Genomic DNA, 19,414 nt, shown 5'->3' on the forward strand with positions numbered 1-19,414 from the left:
GGGTGATTTGTAACCCACATCACGGGTGATTTGTAACCCACAGCACGGGTGATTTGTAACCCACATCACGGGTGATTTGTAACCAACAGCACGGGTGATTTGTAACCCACAGGACGGGTGATTTGTAACCCACAGCACGGATGATTTGTAACCCACAGCACGGGTGATTTGTAACCCACAGCACGGGTGATTTGTAACCCACAGCAAGTGTCAGACTAACGGGAGGACACACACACACACACACACACACACACACACACACACACACACACACACACACACACACACACACACACACACACACACACACACACACACACACACACACAACACACACACACACACACGCGGCTGTGGTCACTAACCTGGCCAGAAAGTACAGAGAAGAGATGTGAAGCAAGGGTTAACACCTGCTGTGCAAGGAGGAGTTTCTCAGTATCTAAACTGAAAGTATTGTCACATGCTCGCTACAAAACCTCCAACAGCTGCACTTTCACAGAAATACAGTCAACTTTAAAGACCGGTGAGTACAGCAGAGAAAGAGGTAATATATGTAACAAAGAATTAAAGGTTTGTTAAACTGTATCTTCCGATATTTTCATATTCCTTGAAATTGGTAAACATTACATGTTTTCATGGAGTATAGAACACCTTTCAACATGATTGTGCTCAATTCCAATACAATTCCAATACAATTCCAATACAATACAATACAATACAATCCATGGCAGATAGTATTCAGATCAAGTGGGTTGGCCATCTATCGCAGTTTGCAAAGAGCAACATTGTATTGTATTTATTTAAGGCCGTGTGCGGTAATAAGTTCCTTTGTACCTATCCTCGCCTAGATCCAAAGGTTACACGAAAGGGTGCGCTTTACCGTCATTACTGGCACTCCTGCGTTGCTGCAGGTGCAGGAACGAGCCGATGAGCAAGTTCCGTAGGCAGCGCACTAGGTGCCATGAATGACAGTAACACCCTTGAGTGTAACATTGCGTTTACCCTATAACAAAAAGGAGAAAATAAAACTCAACTAGAAAAAGTGCCCTTCTGGGCACAGGTCTCCACCAGGAGGATAGGAGTGTGTGTGATGTTTGGCAAAATGTTTAGCAGTAATATAATCATGTTTTGTGTGTGTGTGTGTGTGTGTGTGTGTGTGTGTGTGTGTGTGTGTGTGTGTGTGTGTGTGTGTGTGTGTGTGTGTGTGTGTGTGTGTGTGTGTGTGTGACGCGGCTTGGCCTGTTGTAGCGCCACCATGAGGCTGATTTGAAAACTGTCAAGTGGCATTTCTTCCTCAGCCTAGTGGGAATATGCATGCACAGTTTCACCGCAATCGGACGCTGCGTTGAGTAGTTGTGACAATTTGTACAAAACGGGTACAAAGCGGGCTACTCCTGAAAGGTTTAGAAGCCAATCGTAGGCAATGAAGGTGGATTATGAGACATCAAACAAACGCGTCTTGATCACATGACTATGGAGAGCATGTGTACCGATTTGCGTGAAATTTTGATAAAATCTGAAGGAGTAATATTAGAAAATGTGTTTTACATATGTCGGCCTCCTGGTGGCGCTATAAAGAGCAGATGTGAAAAATTCCAGGCAAAGGTTTTTCCTTGGCCTCTAGGGAGTTGGCATACAAAGTTATCCACAGATCCGTGCAGTTAGAGGTAAAAACTGTTTTCGGCGAGTTATAGCGCCACCATGAGGCTGAGTTGAAAATGTTCACGTGGCATTTCTTCCTTGGCCTAGTGGGAATGTGCGTGCACAATTTCACGGAAATCACACAATGTGTTCATGATTTGCAGCATTTTGTTTGAAACTGAGCACTGCTGCGAACTTTAGAAGACAATCTTAGCCAATCAGGATGGAGTCTGAGAAATCTGAAAGACCCGTTTCGTTGAATGGCTCTAGAGAGACTGTGTACCAATTTGCGTGATGTTTGGACAAAATCTGTAGGTGTACTGTCCAAAAACTTGTTTTGCACAAAGCGGCCTCCTGGTGGCGCTATAACAGGCCGTTCTGGAAATTCTGGGGCAGAGGTTCATCTTTGGCATCCAGGGAGTGTGTGTGCAAAATTTGACATCGACCGGGTTAACGGTGCCGGAGATTAGCTGTTCACAGACGGACGGACGGACGGACGGACACACACACACGGACACACGGACGGACGGACGGAGTGCAAAACATACTCTCTCCCCATGCCTTCGGCCTGGTGGAGACAATTATAAGCTGATTTTTATGTTTTGATTAGGCGTGCCATCATGCTCATTTGAAGCAATAGATGTCTATTTCAACCAAGGGATCAGATTGTTTCCTCGAGACTACCTGTTGTATAATGGACATTCATTAGGTATGCCAGCCCACGCAAGAACAGTGAACAAGGAAAGACTGCTTTCATTGTCTCCACCAGGCCGAAGGCATGGGGAGAGAGTATGTTTTGCACTCCGTCCGTCCGTCCGTGTGTCCGTCCGTCCGTGTGTGTGTGTGTGTGTCCGTCCGTCTGTGAACAGCTAATCTCCGGCACCGTTAACCCGGTCGATGTCAAATTTTGCACACACACTCCCTGGATGCCAACGATGAACCTCTGCCCCAGTTTCAAACAGAATGCTGCAAATCATGGACACATCGTGTGATTTCCGTGAAATTGTGCACGCACATTCCCACTAGACTGAGGAAGAAATGCCACAAGAACATTTTCAACTCAGCCTCATGGTGGCGCTATAACTTGCCGAAAAGTGTTTTTACCTCTAACTGCACAGATCTGTGGATAACTTTGTATGCCAACTCCCTAGAGGCCAAGGAAAAACCTTTGCCTGGAATTTTTCACATCTGCTCTTTATAGCGCCACCAGGAGGCCGACAGATGTAAAACACATTTTCTAATATTACTCCTTCAGATTATATCCAAATTTCACGCAAATCGGTACACATGCTCTCCATAGTCATGTGATCAAGACACGTTTGTTTGATTTCTCATAATCCACCTTCATTGCCTACGATTGGCTTCTAAACCTTTCAGGAGTAGCCCGCTTTGTACCCGTTTTGTACAAATTGCCACAATTACTCAACGCAGTGTCCGATTGCGGTGAAACTGTGCATGCATATTCCCACTAGGCTGAGGAAGAAATGTCACTTGACAGTTCAAGTCAAATCAGCCTCATGGTGGCGCTACAACAGGCCAAGCCGCGTCACACACACACACACACACACACACACACACACACACACACACACACACACACAACATCCTCCTGGTGGAGACCTGTGCCCAGAAGGGCACTTTTTCTAGTTTGGTATGCGCCACACAAATGGAACAAACTTCAAAACTCTCTGGAAGTGGTTGCATTGGTCCCCATAGAGACATTTAGGGTGCTTATTGGGGCCACTGACTGCACCTGTTTCATGTAATACTATATTTATGTGCAGCTGTGACATTGTAATGTGGTTGAAATGATTGGCATTGTATTTCATTATAATTTATTGTGTTTAATGTGGGTGTCCTTCAAAAAGAGAGCTTATTGCTCTCAATGGGCTTCCCTGAATATAAATAAAGGAAAAAGAAAGAAAGAAAAAGAAAGATTCACAACTAACTATCTAATACTTTCCCTTTTTTATTATCAGAGTGTGTAGCAATGGCCTCTGCCAGTGTTCTCCATTCCGAGGAGCAGTTCCTGTGTTCTATCTGTCTGGATGTGTTCACTGATCCAATCAGCACTCCATGCGGACACAACTACTGCAACACCTGCATCACACAGCACTGGGACGGCGCTGATGTGTCTAAATGTCCTTTGTGCAACAAAACCTTCTATAGGAGACCAGAAGTCTCTGTCAATAAAGTGCTCTCTGAGATGGCTGATCAGTTCAGGAAGTCACTGCAGCTGAAAATAAATTCCAGCATGAACCAGGAACCTGCAGAACCACACAAAGTCTCCTGTGACGTCTGTACCAGCACCAAACTCAAGGCCCAGAAGTCCTGCCTGGTGTGTCTGACCTCCTACTGCGACACTCACCTGGAGCCTCACCACAGAGTTGCAGGGTTAAAACGGCACAAACTAATCGACCCTGTGAAGAACCCGGAAGACTTGATGTGTAAGAAACATGACCGACCTCTGGAGCTGTTCTGTAACACAGACAACATGTGTATTTGTCAGTTCTGCACGGAGTTAGACCACAGGTTACATAGAGTTGTCTCTCTGGAAGAAGAGTGTGGCAAAGACGGAGGCTGAAGTTCAGCAGATGATCCAGGAGAGACAACTGAAGATTCAGGAGGTCCAACTCTGTGTAGAGCTCAGCAGGAAAGATGCAGACACAGAGATAGCAGAAAGTGTGCAGGTCTTCAATTCTCTGATCAGCTGTATTGAGAGAAGCCAGGCTGAGCTCATTGATGTGATTGAAGAGAAGCAGGAAACAACAGAGAAACAAGCTGAAGGCTTCATCAAAGATATGCAACAGGAAATCACTCAGTTAGAGAAGAGAAGCTCTGAGCTGAGGCAGCTCTCACACACTGAAGACCACATCAACCTCATCCAGAACTACACATCCATCAACACCCCTCCAGCCACCAAGCCACCACTGGACAAAGGTCAAGGTCCATCAGTCTCCACATGTGGGGACTATGAAGACAGCTGTGGCTCAACTGGAGAAGACACTCAGTCAAAAGATGGAGAAGAAGCTGCGTGATGCTGAGCTGAGGAGCATCCAGCAATATGCAGTGGATGTAACTCTGGACCCTGATACAGCACACTGCACACTCATCCTGTCTGAGGATGGAAAACAAGTGAGTCATGGAAATGTAAAGAATAATCTCCCAGACAACAAAGAGAGATTCTCTCAATGTATCAATATCTTAGGGAAACAAAGCTTCTCCGCAGGAAGGTTTTACTATGAGGTTCAGGTTAAAGAGAAGACTGCCTGGTCTTTAGGAAGGGAAGGGAGCAATCAAACTGAGTCCCCGAAACGGTTACTGGTCTATATGGTTGAGGAATAGAAATGTGTACAAGGCTCTTGCTGGCCCTGATGTCCTCCTCGCTGTAAATCGTAAGCCCCAGAAAGTTGGCGTGTTTGTAGATTATGAGGAGGGTCTGGTCTCCTTTTATGATGTGGAGGCCAGAGTTCATCTGTACTCTTTCACTGGCTGCACTTTCACTGAGAAACTCTATCCATTCTTCGGTCCTTATCTTAATAATGATGAAAACTCTGCTCCTCTTATCTCTCCTGTCAACCACACAGGCTAATTTTCATTTACAAGATACTTTGTAAATTAGACTAATTCACTTTCCTGGTCACTGTGCACTAAAACATGACATTCCGAATTAGACGATTTTAAATCTAATTTTCAGCTGAAATCATTCACATATTTCTGCAGAAAATTTGTATAAATGTTAAAATTGTTGTATGAATCAAACTCATAATTATAGCACTGTGTTATGTGCAAATAATGAAACCTTAACTTTAACATAAAGTGACAAAGGGTATTTTGATATTGTTATTTGTTGGAATCTTAGAACTAAACGCTTATTTTGGAATACATAAGCATTGCTTGTAGTTCCTCCTACTCTTTAAAATTCAGTTTTAAATAAATAATGAAGAAACAAATACATGATTTTGTATATTTTGTTTTGTTTTTACGCTAATGTAAGAATACAAATATTTTCACATCACAATCAATGTAAAACAAGATTGACACTGGAATCTGCACTCTGAGCCCGAGGAGTGCAAGTTTTGATTTAGTTTTAGTCATACTCGTTTCCACTTAATTTTAGTCATATTTTAGTCATCTGAAATGTTTTAGTATAGTTTTATTCGACTAAATCTAATGAGTAATGCCTGGTTTATCAGCCTTACTCATCAACGAAGAGCTGATTCATACTTTGCTGCATGCCGAAAATAACATATGGCAAGCTCACAATGCATTGAGTTTTTGTCATCATAACTTAGCCTTTATTGTTAAGAAAGGTAGTCTATGAACATTTTTTGACAAAATCAAAACTCTGAGGAGCACACATTTCTCGTTCAAATTATTTTCAAGGTTTCAGGATTTAAAAATAAATCCTTTTTTTAAATGTATTTATTTTTGTAAAACTTTCACATATCATGCATTATGATGCATTGTGATCTTATAGATTGGTATTTTCGAATAGCCCCGAAGTATAAATAGGCTTCTTCATTCAACAAAAACAACGACACATTGCCACGTGACACAATGTGAGCTTGTAGATCTGCTGTTTTTTGGGAATAGATTTTGTGTAGATGGGGAAAGAAAGCTGGTAAGGCTGAGCTCACACCTTTAATGCAATTCTGGTGCTCGTTGGATGCATGTTGTGTAGTGTCATGGCCGCCCAATGTATTTCCAATGGAGGTCACATGGTTTGACACAACATTGTGTTGTGTGAGGGGGAGGGGTGTTTCGACTGCGCCCCTCCCCCTCACACAACACAATGTTGGGTCAAACCATGTGACCTCCATTGGAAATACATTGGGCGGCCATGACACTACACAACATGCATCCAACGAGCACGAGAATTGCATTAAAGGTGTGAGCTCAGCCTAAGGGTGCACTCACACGGTTAATGCAATGCTCTGTGCTCGTTGGGTGTTGTGTCATGGCCGCCCAGCGGCCCAATGCATTTCCAATGGAGGTCACATGGTTTGACCCAACATTGTGTTGTGTGAGGGGGAGGGGCGCAGTCGAAACGCCCCTCCCCCTCACACAACACAATGCTGGGTCAAACCATGTGACCTCCATTGGAAATGCATTGGGCCGCTGGGCGGCCATGACACAACACCCAACGAGCACAGAGAATTGCATGAAAGGTGTGAGCTCAGCCTAAGTGGTTAAGAAGGGTATTTTCAGTGGTGTAAAGTAACAAAGTACATTTACTTATACTTACTTAAGTATAATTTTGATATATTTGTGCTTTACAAATATATAGCCGATCTACACTCTCACGGTGCGAGTGCGACACATTGTGAGCTGGTAGCTACATCTGCTATGTTCAAATGGTTTTTATACATTTGAAAACTTGGAATTGAGACATTCTGCATAATGAGTAGGCCTACATGTACTTTTGGTACTTTAAGTACATTCTGATGCCAATACCTTTGTACTTTTACGCAAATACTTTTTTTAAATTCCTGACTTTTACTTGTAACAGAGTAGTTCTCCATTGCAGTATTGATACTTTTACTAAAGTAAAACAATTGAGTACTTTTCCCACCACTGCCTTCAGTAATGATGCTACGACAAATGAATATTAATATGATTACTGTATATTCATATAGTCATATAACTGAATATTAATGTTGGTGGTTTTGTTTACTGCATATTATTAACCTATTAAAACCAGGAAAGCATCTGTGTCGTCATTTTACATAATTTCGCCTTTTTTTTATGACTTTTATATATTTTTCTGTTCTGCATGTGTCCGTGGAGTTAGACCCCCAGGTGTGGTTAGAATATTAAATATTGTATTTTTGGTTTCTTCCTCAAAGCTGATCCAATTGAGTCAAAAGGTCCAATCACTTTAGTGACATCTTTTTTATTTTATTTTATTTTTTACTCAAAGCTTTGCTTCTGTGTGTGTCCCTGGAACAACATATTTTGAGATGGGGTATGCGAACAGATATATTTGGGGTGTCGTTTTTCAGAGAACTTGTTAGGATGTAAAATCACAATGACAATATTTGTAGAATAGGCCTCTGCTCTTAATGGCTTAATACAAAGTGCATTATGCTATGTGGCTGGTGCTGAGTGAGTTACATAGAGCGTTAGTAGGTCATTTCACAACTCATAAAGAATTAAAAAAGCACCACGATGATGACCTACATACCACCCCCAACAGCTGGCTGCAACGGCTGCACGTGCATGTGAGTGTCAGCAGGGGGAGCTGTTTAACCGCTTAAACGGGTCAATTGATCCTTATTCAGTTCACACATGTTCTGGTGAACATTAGTGCGTTTTGCACACACACACACACACACACACACACACACACACACACACACACACACACACACACACACACACACACACACACACACACACACACACACACACACACACACACACACACACACACACACACACACACACACACCTTTCCTTAACATAGCCGACCACACCCAAGTGTATAGCCTTCTGAACCTCAGGACACGCGCGCGCACACACACACACACACACACACACACACACTCACACACACACACACACACACACACACACACACACACACACACACACACACACCCTGCGGCGCAAACGTGTTGACTCACATCTTCTGGGTTCCTTTGCCCGTCTTTCTGTCTGTCTGCCTGTGTGTGTGTGTGTGTGTGTGTGTGTGTGTGTGTGTGTGTGTGCGAGAGAGAGAGCGAGAGAGACAGAGAGAGAGAGAGATTTGTGAGCTGTTGTGACAGGAAAAGGATGTCAAATGGAACAACCAACTAGGTTTTCTGTAGGCCTATTACATTTATTAAGCATTCAAATGCTTAATAAAAAAATAAGGATGTATAGCCTACATCAGATTAACATTAATTTACTGTAAAACTTTCAAATAGTAGCAAAGCACATTATGAATAGTATAGCCTCTAGTACAGCAGTATTAGGTACTGGTAGCCTTTTCCTGTCACTACAGCTCACATCTCTCTCTCTCTCTCTCTTTCTCTCTCTTGCGCGCACACACACACACACACACACACACACACACACACACACACACACACACACACACACACACACACACACACACACACACACACACACACACACACACACACACACACACACACACACACACACACACACACACGCCTCCTTTTGTAGGAATGTGGCAGGAGGCAGGGACTTCCTGAAACATTTGCAGTCACATGACCACTCCCCCTCCCCCTCCCCCTCTCCCATTAGTTAGTATTTACACATCTCCACATCTTGCTACTATAGTCTACTACTAGTCTATTACTAGTTCTAGGCTAGTAGGCATTACATGTAGTAGTTTGATCCGGTTCCACAGATAAATATTTTGAAAATAGCCGAATCCTACAAGCTTATTTCCAGTCGTGTAAACTGTAAAGTAGGCCTAACTTAGTGCATTTTCTTAAGTACAATTTTGAGTTATTTGTACTTTACGCGAGTAATTCCAATTTCCAATACTTTTACTTCCACTCCACTGTATATCAGATCAAAATATTATACTTTTACTCCACTACCTGTAGATTTTTTTATTTAATATTATTACACAACAAAGCTTCAGCCCTATTACATTTCGGCCATTTGAAAATAGCCAATCTACAAGCTCAGAATGTGTCTGGAATCTCTGGATGCGATTTTAGATGACTATTTCTATCTATTTGATGTATTGCCATGTGTTGTTCTTGCTTAGGTTACTGTAAATCACGCTGGATTAAAAGCATCTGCTAAATGCCTACATTGTAAATTGAATGAATGAATGAACGAATGAATGAATGAATGAATGACAATGGACGAAGACTCCCGGTGGGGGCTCCTCCCTGGTAGGTGAACCGGTAGCAGTGTTGATTCCGTCGACTAAAACTAAGACGAAAAATGTTCGTCGACTACCTTTTTTCACTGACGAAAACTAAATGGAAACTATATGAAAACAAAGCTATGATGACTAAAACTAAGACTAAATATACTGACAATTTCGTCAAGAAATACAAACTAGACTAAAATGTTAGGAAGGGACTAGTGGACAAGAGATCCAGTATGAGTCATTTTACACTTGGTTGCATGCTGAAAATAGCCGATCTACAAGCTCACAACGTGTCGCGCTGCGGCGCGTTGTGAGCTTGTAGATCGGCTATTTTCCGCAAGTGTAAAAACAGTCATTACGACGGCATCAAGGCCCGCCAAAATGTATTTCATTTTAGTCGACTAAATCTACAGTTGATTTAGTCGACTAAAATCTGCAGTGACAGCAGTGACAACACACAACTTTGTTTGGGGAGGAAACAATTGGCATAATAACTAAATTGTGGAGAAAAAGGGGGTCAAAAGCTAAAAATACAAACTAAAATAATTTAAAAAAAAGTGTGTAGGCCCTAGATATATTAAAAAGCACACCCTATAGCCAAGCTTTATTATCAAGTGTTTATTTTTGCTGCATCGGAGAACATGTCTGAGAGTGAAATCAAATTAACATTTTAATATTGAATAATTAGGGTATGATAACAAATAATATTAATTAGGGAAATTGACTTCCACTTTTACTTTTACTGTTCATTTCTATCTTTAATGGATTTGCTTTCACTTTTTTCGCTGTTTAAATATTCCCCTTTTTAAGAATGCGGTGCTTGGAGTTGAGCCGGGGCGACTGGCGACTGGCGACACCAGTCTTCCGGTGTCCATGTAAGATACATGAAAAGACATGAAAATACATCATTAGGCCTACAATATATTCTACAAAATGAAATACATGTATCACGTAAATGCATAATTGCAATACAGTATATTCTACAAAATTAAACATATAGGCCTATTACATAACTATTAAATAAGATCTTATCAAACTTATACATTTGATTATGATGATGATTATTAGTATACTACTACTACTACTACTACTATACTACTACTACTACTACTACTACTACTACTACTACTACTACTACTACTACTACTACACATTTACCTAATTACTGTACTTAAGTACAATTTTGAGGTAGGCCTATACTTTGATTATTATTACAAAGCATACATTAAACACTTTAGCCCTATATAAATCGACCATTTGTAAAAGCATTGTGATGCAATATGCATTGTGAGCTGGCAGATCTGCTATTTTCAAAAGATTTGTACACATTTGAACATTTTGAAAACTTGTCAAATGGGACATTTAATGAGTATTGGCTATACTTTTCTTTTGTACTGTAAGTGCATTTTGATACCAATACTACAGTACTTTTATCAAGTAGGCCTATATTTTGAATTCTGTACTTTTACTTGTAACAACTTTTACATTGCAGTATTGATACTTTTACTACTAAATGCGTACTTTCCCCACCACTGAACAGTATGCGATAGCACTGCAGTATACTATAGTAGGCTACTTATAGGCTGTATCTCATGCAGTGTTACTTGTGCTGTGTGTGAAACAACAACAGTGTGTTCCAGTGCGTGGATGGACTGGTCAGTCACTAGTGTGAGAGAACAGGTGACGTCAATACCAGTTCGTTCCCAGTCCGTGTCAATCACGATGACGCGACGTTTGTCACGTATCCATGGCGTTTCCGGTCCGGGAGGGGGCGGGTCTTATTCCCTCCCCTCCCGCAAATCAGCTGCGTCAAGTCAGCTGGAACTAGCACGCGCAGCACAACAGCTGCTGTGTGGATTGGATGGTGAACTGCAAAATAAAAGCATGGAGTAGACAGAAAGCAAGCATCAAGAAGTAGGCGTATCTGTGTCAAACAGTGAAGTTCTTGGGACTTTAATATTTGTCCCATTAAAGATTGTGCTAGAACCTAAGCCTACCCCCTTTACCCGTCGGGCAGAAACCGCATAACTCCATATTTTAACTTTTGTTATTGGTAAATGAATGTTCCACTTTTCCAGTGTCATACAAAAGTAGCAAAATCACTGAAGTTCACTGTGAACTGAGTGGTGCAACTCCCCTCTCTCCCCCCCCCCCCCCCTCTCTCTCTCTCATTAGCAGGCAACAGTGCAGCACTATCTCTCTCTCTGTTTATGGCACAACAGCGCCACTTTTGCCCCTACTGGTACTCATGGTCACACACATGGGTTGACTCACAGTCACATAGGTTAACACGGACATTGCTGTTCCTTGGAGTGGTTGCACCACTCAACAATTAGCAGATCTAGGCCTACGAGGTCAAAACGCTACGCGTTGACTGGCATTTCTGCTTTAGAAGAATATATTTAAGAATATAAAATTACAAATAAGAAAATGAGTGACAGACTTGAGATCACCCTGAGCACATTTAGCCTACTCTTTAACTGCTTTTTCCATGTTCTACTTATGGCGCGGAAAGCCGGCATCATAACCACTAAGCCAAAGGGATATCCTCATGACTCGGGGGAGTCATTATAGGCCTATAGAACAGTACCATTTCTCAAACTTTTTTAAATCGACCCATCACCCAGGGACGGATGGACCTCCACGAGGGCCACTGGGCCGCAATCTTTTTTTAGCATCTTTTATACCTAAATTTAACACAATCAACGGCCAATGAATGGCCCCAGGAGCCCTTGTGAAAACCCAGTAGGCTACCGCATGGTCCAGTGTCCCCAAAGGGTGTCTAGCCATGGCCAAGGGCCTTGATTTTGTACTTTCAGTTCACTGTACGGTCCAATAATTATGTAAAAATATGTAGGCTACCAATAATACATTTAAATGTGTAGGCATATGTTAGACATACGTGTAGGCCTATGCAGATTCATCAGAAAACAACACGTGGAACAATCTTTGGCTTCAGACAGACAGACAACATGAATGAATGAATGAATGAATGAATGAATGAATGAATGAATGAATGAATGAATGAATAAATAAATAAATAAATAAATAAATAAATAAATAAATAATGGAGGATGCTGAGGAAAAATCCTCGTAGCAGTTCTTGTATTGGCCTTCACTTTCGTTGAACTGTAGCCTATAGCTATTCTAAAAACTGTGAATACAATTTTCAATCCATCAACCAGACAGACAGACAGACAGACAGACAGACAGACAGACAATTTACAATTTATTTCAGTAAACCAAGATGGCACTTTCCAGCTGGCATCCAGCTTTTTATGTGTCACTTTTTTTGATTGATTCATTGATTGAAGTATTTCCAATCCAATCCAATTTATTTATAGAGCACGTTTAAAACAACAAAGTTGACCAAAGTGCTGTACAATTAGGCAACAGGCAACAATTATTTATTAACAGTTTGCAGAATTACAGTACATTTCAAGCACAACGCAATACAAAAGACTTGAGTGGACGACCCAATGAAGCGCTGCTACACAGTACTCAAACATACGCTTTTATTGTGCTGAACCCAGTGGCGCACAGCGGAAGCAGCGTGCTGCTGGTTTGTGTGCGCTGTGTGTGTTGACTCGCCCGGCAGCAGCAAGCAAGCAGGTCAGGATAGATCCTCCATATTATTCCTGCTGCTGCTAGCTCCGTTCCAACCACACCGGCAAAAAAAAAAAAAAAAAAAAAAAAACACAACCACCACACACACACACACACAGTACTGCTGCCACTCCCGAATTCCTCCTGACTGCTGCTTTTCTTTGTGTTTCGGGACGAAAAGGACAGGGACATTGTGGACACTTTCTAACGTGGACTTTCTAAGCATGACGAGGAGGATGAGGAGGGCGATGATGGACGTGATGGTGGACATCTGATCTCACTGGACTGGGCTGTGTGTGTGGGGAGGGAAAGAAGAATGATAATCCCATGGTGGCTCCACCAACAACCTGGGATCATCAGCCCACACCACCACGTCCAGATCTGTGATCATCGGGATTCAAAGACCAACAACGGGACAGAATCAGCAGTCGAGGCCTCGATCGCTGACTAGAATAACCGTGGAAATAAATCAGATCGGCTAGCAAACGGTGGAGGATGGACGGGAGGGATCGCAGATTTTTTTCCTCCATGGATTAAATAGGAAGCCCAGCAGCTAGCCTAACGGCGGCTAGGCTAACTAACACAGCAGTATAAAGTTGTGTACTGTGTGGCTGTGGTTGGTTGGGATCGATCGCTGGTTTGTAGAAGGCTGGGTGTGAAGCCAGTAGGACTTGTTCTAAAGGTCCTCTGACTCACTGACGTGGTGATTTATACAGTGTTTTTTTTTTTTTGGGAGGTATTGTGTTTTATTTTTTTCTTCTTTTTTTTGAACCCCCCCCTGTACGGACTGCACGTCAACGAAAACGTAGCTTTGGGATCTATTCAATAAAAATAAAATAAAGTTGACAAGATGTCAGCCAAGGTCCGCCTGAAGAAGTTGGAGTCTCTGCTCCTGGGAGGCACGCAGGAGAACCCCAGCTGCCTGAGCGTGGAGACTCTTTTGGACCTGCTCATCTGTCTGTTCAACGAGTGCTCCAACTCCCCCATGAAGAGGGAGAAACACGTCCAAGACTTCCTGGAGTGGGGTGAGAGATTGTTATATATTGTTAATTTTGTTATTGTTGTTTCAGAGTTTTGGGATATTTGGGATATTGAAGGAATTGTAGCAGTGGTTCCCACTATAGGGGTCCTTTTTGGGTCTGTAACTCCGAGAGTGTACAAATGGAACCAAATGGACCCGTTCCATTTGTACACTCTCAGAGTTAACTTGACTTTGATTTTACAATATAAATTGGGGGTCCCAGAGATAGAAATGCCATTAAATGAGGGACGGTAGACTAATTCACGTCAAACTGGGGGTCCTTGAAATTAAAATATGGTTGAGAATCACTGCTAGAGCTGTAAACAATATTCTTTTATGGGGGTCCCTGGCATACCTTTTTAAATGGGGTGTCCGCGGGCTAATGAGTGTCATTTTGGGGCTCCTTGACATGAAAAAGTTTGGGAACCACTGGATTATGGCCCCCTTTTGAGATGCAGCATCTCATTTTCAAAGGGGGACCCTCCTAGCCCCTTTCGGGACCCTCCTAGTCCCTTTCGGGACCCCTTGGTTATATTTTCTGTATTTGGGGCGTCGGGGGGGACCCGACAATTAAGTTACAGTATACTGTAAGGGTCCATTTAAAGCCCCCCCTCAATCAATCAACCAACCAACCAGGGGGTCTAGCTGAGAGCGTTACGGGTCCATTTGGTTACACTTGTGTGCTCCCAGAGTTATGGTGCTCCTTATTGAACTGACAAAAAGATTGAGGAGCAAAATGTTGCTCTTCTAGGCCTACAAGCTTTCTTCTGATTCGCGACGAACCTCTGGTCCATGGAAGCCCCTCACCACCTGTTTAGTGCAGGGGCTTCTCCACGTCTGGCCCCTGGACCCCCCCCCCCCACCCCACCCAATTTAATATCAGTTCAATATTATGTCAAGGGGAGGAAGATGAGGATGTTTAGGCCTGTCACAAAGATGCAAAAACGATATTATACTATATATCTTGATTGACTTAGTCTTTTATACCACTTAAATGGTATAAAAGGTTGGTTTCTCCAGATGGGTGAAGTGAGAATCGGCCGATTGATCGGAATGAACACCTCTGAATTGGGGGTCCAAGAAGGCCTCATACGTATCATTTTTGGGAGGTCCTTGACCTTGACCTGAAAGGGTTTGAGAACAACATGGTATAATCCTGTCTGGGTGGATGTCTACTGCAATTTGCAATACTATGTTAAATGTTAGAGTTGCAACGTTGACAGCCCATAACACCCAAACAGAAAAGAGCTATCAGATTGCACATTAAACCATGCTTAACTCACCAACATTGCAGCTGTACGGAAAGCTGGACTAATCCTCTTTCTGTCCGCAAAGTATTTGTTTCATAAAAATCACACTCGTGTGAAGTGAGCGTCTGCCATAGACCTGTGTAAACACCTGTTATGAGCTACTTTCTGTCAAGAGATTCCGTGCAGTGTGTGTGTGTGTGTGGCGTGTGCGTGTTCTCCCCGTGTCCCCTAGGGCAGTGGTTCCCAAAGTGGAACCAAATGGACCCTTATGGATCTGTAAATCTGAGACTGTACAGATGTACACATTTGTACACTCAGAGTTAAATTAACATTGATTTTTTTTTTATACAATATATATTAGGGGTCCCACTGATAGAAATACCATTAAATGGGGCTCTGTAGACTAATATGCATCACTGCTAGAGCCGTAAAAGTCTTCTCTTATGGGGGGGGGTCCCTGGAATATCTTTTCAAATGGGGGGTCCGCGGGCTAATTAGTGTCCATTTGGGGGTCCTTGACATGACGGTAATCTACGGGCGCCTGATGGAGGGGAAGGGACCCCTGCACACACACACACACACACACACACACACACACACACACACCATGACCTCATGCATTGAAGGAAGCATGAGGGTCAGTCCGTTGCTCTCCCCAGGATCGGCTATTTTCACTCAGTTTGGGTCACGGCGGGGAGAGACGTCAAATCTTCCTTTTTGGGGTCACAAGCTAAAACGTTTTAGGAGGAACCTGCCCGGTCTAGTTTGGTCTGAATGGATGTTTGTTTAATTATGTGCACAGTCAGTCTGCTGTGTACTGTTGTATGTGTGCATGGTATGTACAGTATGTGTGTGTGTTGTTGCATGTCCATGCATTGTCCAGTGGTTGTGTTTGCGTGTTGTTGTTGTATTGTCCCGTGTTGCATTGTGGGTACATTCCTGCCGCCTATATGTAACGGGCTACATGGTATACTATAATAAGCTGCTGGTGATTTTCATTAACAATTTAGGCCTAAGTTCGATTCTGCAAATGTCTTTATAAAACATGAGCGTTTTTCTGAAAAACCTGCGTTTCTATGTCAGTGGTGCTCAAACTATTTCATTTCAAGGACCCCCCCCAATATCATATAGTAATTGGCTGCCGACCCCTATCTGAAAATATGTTGTTCCAGGGACCTTCCAGAAGCAAAAGATTTGAGTTAAAATGTTCACTCTGTAATAATATATTATTCAAAGATTTTTCAAGTTTTTTTTCAAGCAGACCTACAAGTTGCTTGTAGATCTGCTATTTTTCAATTGCTAAAGTGTAACATACTGTAATGCTTTAAAACAGGGTTCCCAACCCGTGGGTCGCGACCCCTCGGGGGGTCGCCAAATTATTTTAGGGGGTCCCCAAATTATTTTCAAAATAAAAAATAAAAAATAATAATACATTTTATTTTCACGATTTTTCAAAAATAGCAGACCTACAAGCTCGTAGCGCGCCACTCGGTGGCGCGCTATGAGCTTGTAGATCTGCTATTTTTCAATAGCTAAATTATAACAATGCTTAAAACACCAAAAGGGGTTCCCGCCCAAAATGGTTTAAGGTTATTTTAGCAGTCAATTTATATTGGGGGTCGGGAGGGGGCGGGGCGGGGGTCCCGAGACATTGCCAAAGCATTTCCGGGGGTCCCCGGCCAAAAACGTTGAGAACCCCTGCTTTAAAACACCAAAAGGGGTTCCCGCCCAGAATGGGTTAAGCATGCCCATGAGTTCAGTTCCACGTCCCACATGGGCCCATAGTGTCAGGTATTTGATTTATCAACAACATCGAACGAAAAGGTCTAGGGATCATGTGGCGATGAGACATCTTCGCCAATATCGATATCCGATATAATTAATTGAATTGCTGTTATGGCCGATAACACACAGGGGTGGCACGATTATGAAATTATGATTATTTTCATCTGCTGATACCGATTCTGACCGATTCCGATATTATACAGAGGACCACAATGGAAACAAGTGTAGGCCCTATAGGGGCTTATTGGCCCAAATCCTGTTAATAAAGTATTCAATCACTCAATAAATAGCCTATACTCTTTTTCCAAGTGTCTGTTTTCTCACAACTGAATGACAACTGAAGGAGATGAGTACACAAATTAAATGTAGAACAAAATGTGGCTTTTGTTGTAGACTAGAGGTACTAGACACTTTTGATTTATATTGAACTCATTGATGATTTTTTTTACATGTTTAATTTAAAAACATTTTTGCTGGTGAAAACCGATTCAATAATCTGTATTATTTTGAGACCGTTTCCGATACCGATATGGCATTTTTATGGCCGATATGGCCTATTCCGATTATGCTACCGATTAATTGTGCATCCCTACCGATAACCGATATTACCGATGTAGATATGATCTCATTCTGTATTAAAAAAATATATATATATAATAATTTTGTCCATTCTGAAATATACATGTAACAGGGTATATCGGCACTGCAGGCTTAATCAAGTCAGATTTAACTTTAATACCGTATATTTATTGTGAGCTTGTTGATCTGTTACTTTGGGCTCGTTTGTCTGATTATTCAGGCCGATGCCGATTAATCAAATGACCAACTAGAATTGGCCGATACCGATAGACTAATTCACGTCAAACTGGGGGTCCTTGAAATTAAAATATGGTTGAGAATCACTGCTAGATTAATCTCATATCACTAACAAGTTCAGAACTTTATGTTTGGTGCACTAGATTTATGTCTCTGTTCGCAGTGTTGTTTTCGTCGACTAACACTATGACGGAAAATGTTTGTCGATTACCCTTTTTAAAAACTAAGCCATGATTACTAAAACTATGACTAAACTAAATATACTGAGAATTTCGTCGACAAATAAAAACTAGACTAAAATGTTAGGAAGGGACTAGTGGATAAGAGATCCAGTATAAGTAATTTTACTCTTGGTTTGCATGCTGAAAATAGCAGATCTACAAGCTCACAACGCGTCGCAGCAGCGGCTATTTTCAGCAAGCGTAAAAGCAGCCATTACGACTAAAATATGTGACTAAAACTAAAATCAAAATATTCTGCCAAAAACAACACTGCTTACAAGCTCACAACACGCCGCTTTCAAGATTTGTTTTGGAATGTCTTTTTTTCTCTCCTTTTGGTTTCTTCATGAACTGGAAATCATTGTTGCATTTTGTTTTTTGGGAATGATGTTGTTGAAAAATAGAGATGCTCCGATAATCGCCCAGTGATCAGCAATTGACCCTATCCGGAGAAACCGATCTTTTACATTTAAAGGAGCATTCAGTGATTTGAGTGATTTGGAGAACCACCCAGTCCGCCCCGGTAACAAAATGTGCACATGCACGCTCTACAGTGGGGGGAAGTGCAACAGGCCAACAGCATGTGCACCCCACTCGATCATGATTGGAGGAAGGCCCCTCTCATCCTGATTGGATGAAGGCTTTGCCACCCGCCACCAAAACTGAAACTAGGGTTTTTTGACCCCAGGGGCTCACTGGGGACAGGGAGGAACTCCTTATATGGTCAGCACACTCTATAGTAGGGAGGATTATCCAGAAAAAATAAGTGATATTTAGATTAAGTCAAATCACTGAATATACCTTTAAGTGGTATAAATGTCAATCAGATATATAATATAACATCATTTTTGCATTTTTGTGATAGGCCTAAACATTCTCCCCTTCCTCCTCACACACACACACAGGAACAGTTTTGATTTCAGATCATAGTGATCGGGATCGTTCCCCCCCCAAAAAAAACCCTGATCGGAGCATCCCTAATATTGCAAATGTTTTGAAACAAAAAAATTTAAACACAAAATGTAGGAAACCAAACATGAAGGGACCCAAAAAACACATGTCCGCGACCCACAAATGTTTATTTCCCACAGACTGTGCAGTGCTGAGTCTGTGGGTTGGCATCCTTTAGCTCCCATTCTGAACGGGAACCACTTTTGGTGTTTTAAGCATCATGTTATACTTTAGATATTGAAAAATAGCAGATCTACAAGCTTGTAGGTCTGCCATTTTT

At 42.1% G+C, this 19,414-nt stretch overlaps 1 protein-coding gene and 1 pseudogene across 2 annotated transcripts in view; both read left to right on the plus strand.

Annotated features, from left to right (window-relative positions):
- The first annotated feature begins 3,631 nt into the window (after positions 1–3,631).
- On the plus strand, positions 3,632–5,233 carry LOC306941385 (nuclear factor 7, brain-like; annotated as a pseudogene). Its single transcript has one exon. The product of its transcript is annotated as a nuclear factor 7, brain-like (transcript).
- A 7,843-nt stretch (positions 5,234–13,076) lies between these two features.
- The window catches only part of cdc42bpb (CDC42 binding protein kinase beta (DMPK-like)), a 94,606-nt gene continuing 88,268 nt past the window's right edge, over positions 13,077–19,414 (plus strand). Inside the window, exon 1 of the mRNA XM_079526569.1 lies at positions 13,077–14,115. Coding sequence (XP_079382695.1) covers positions 13,941–14,115 — 175 coding nt within the window. The 5' untranslated portion in view covers positions 13,077–13,940. The remainder of the gene's footprint in view (positions 14,116–19,414) is intronic.

This window comes from Electrona antarctica (genome assembly GCF_951216825.1).
Source record: "Electrona antarctica genome assembly, chromosome: 17".
Taxonomy (NCBI): Eukaryota; Metazoa; Chordata; class Actinopteri; order Myctophiformes; family Myctophidae; genus Electrona; species Electrona antarctica.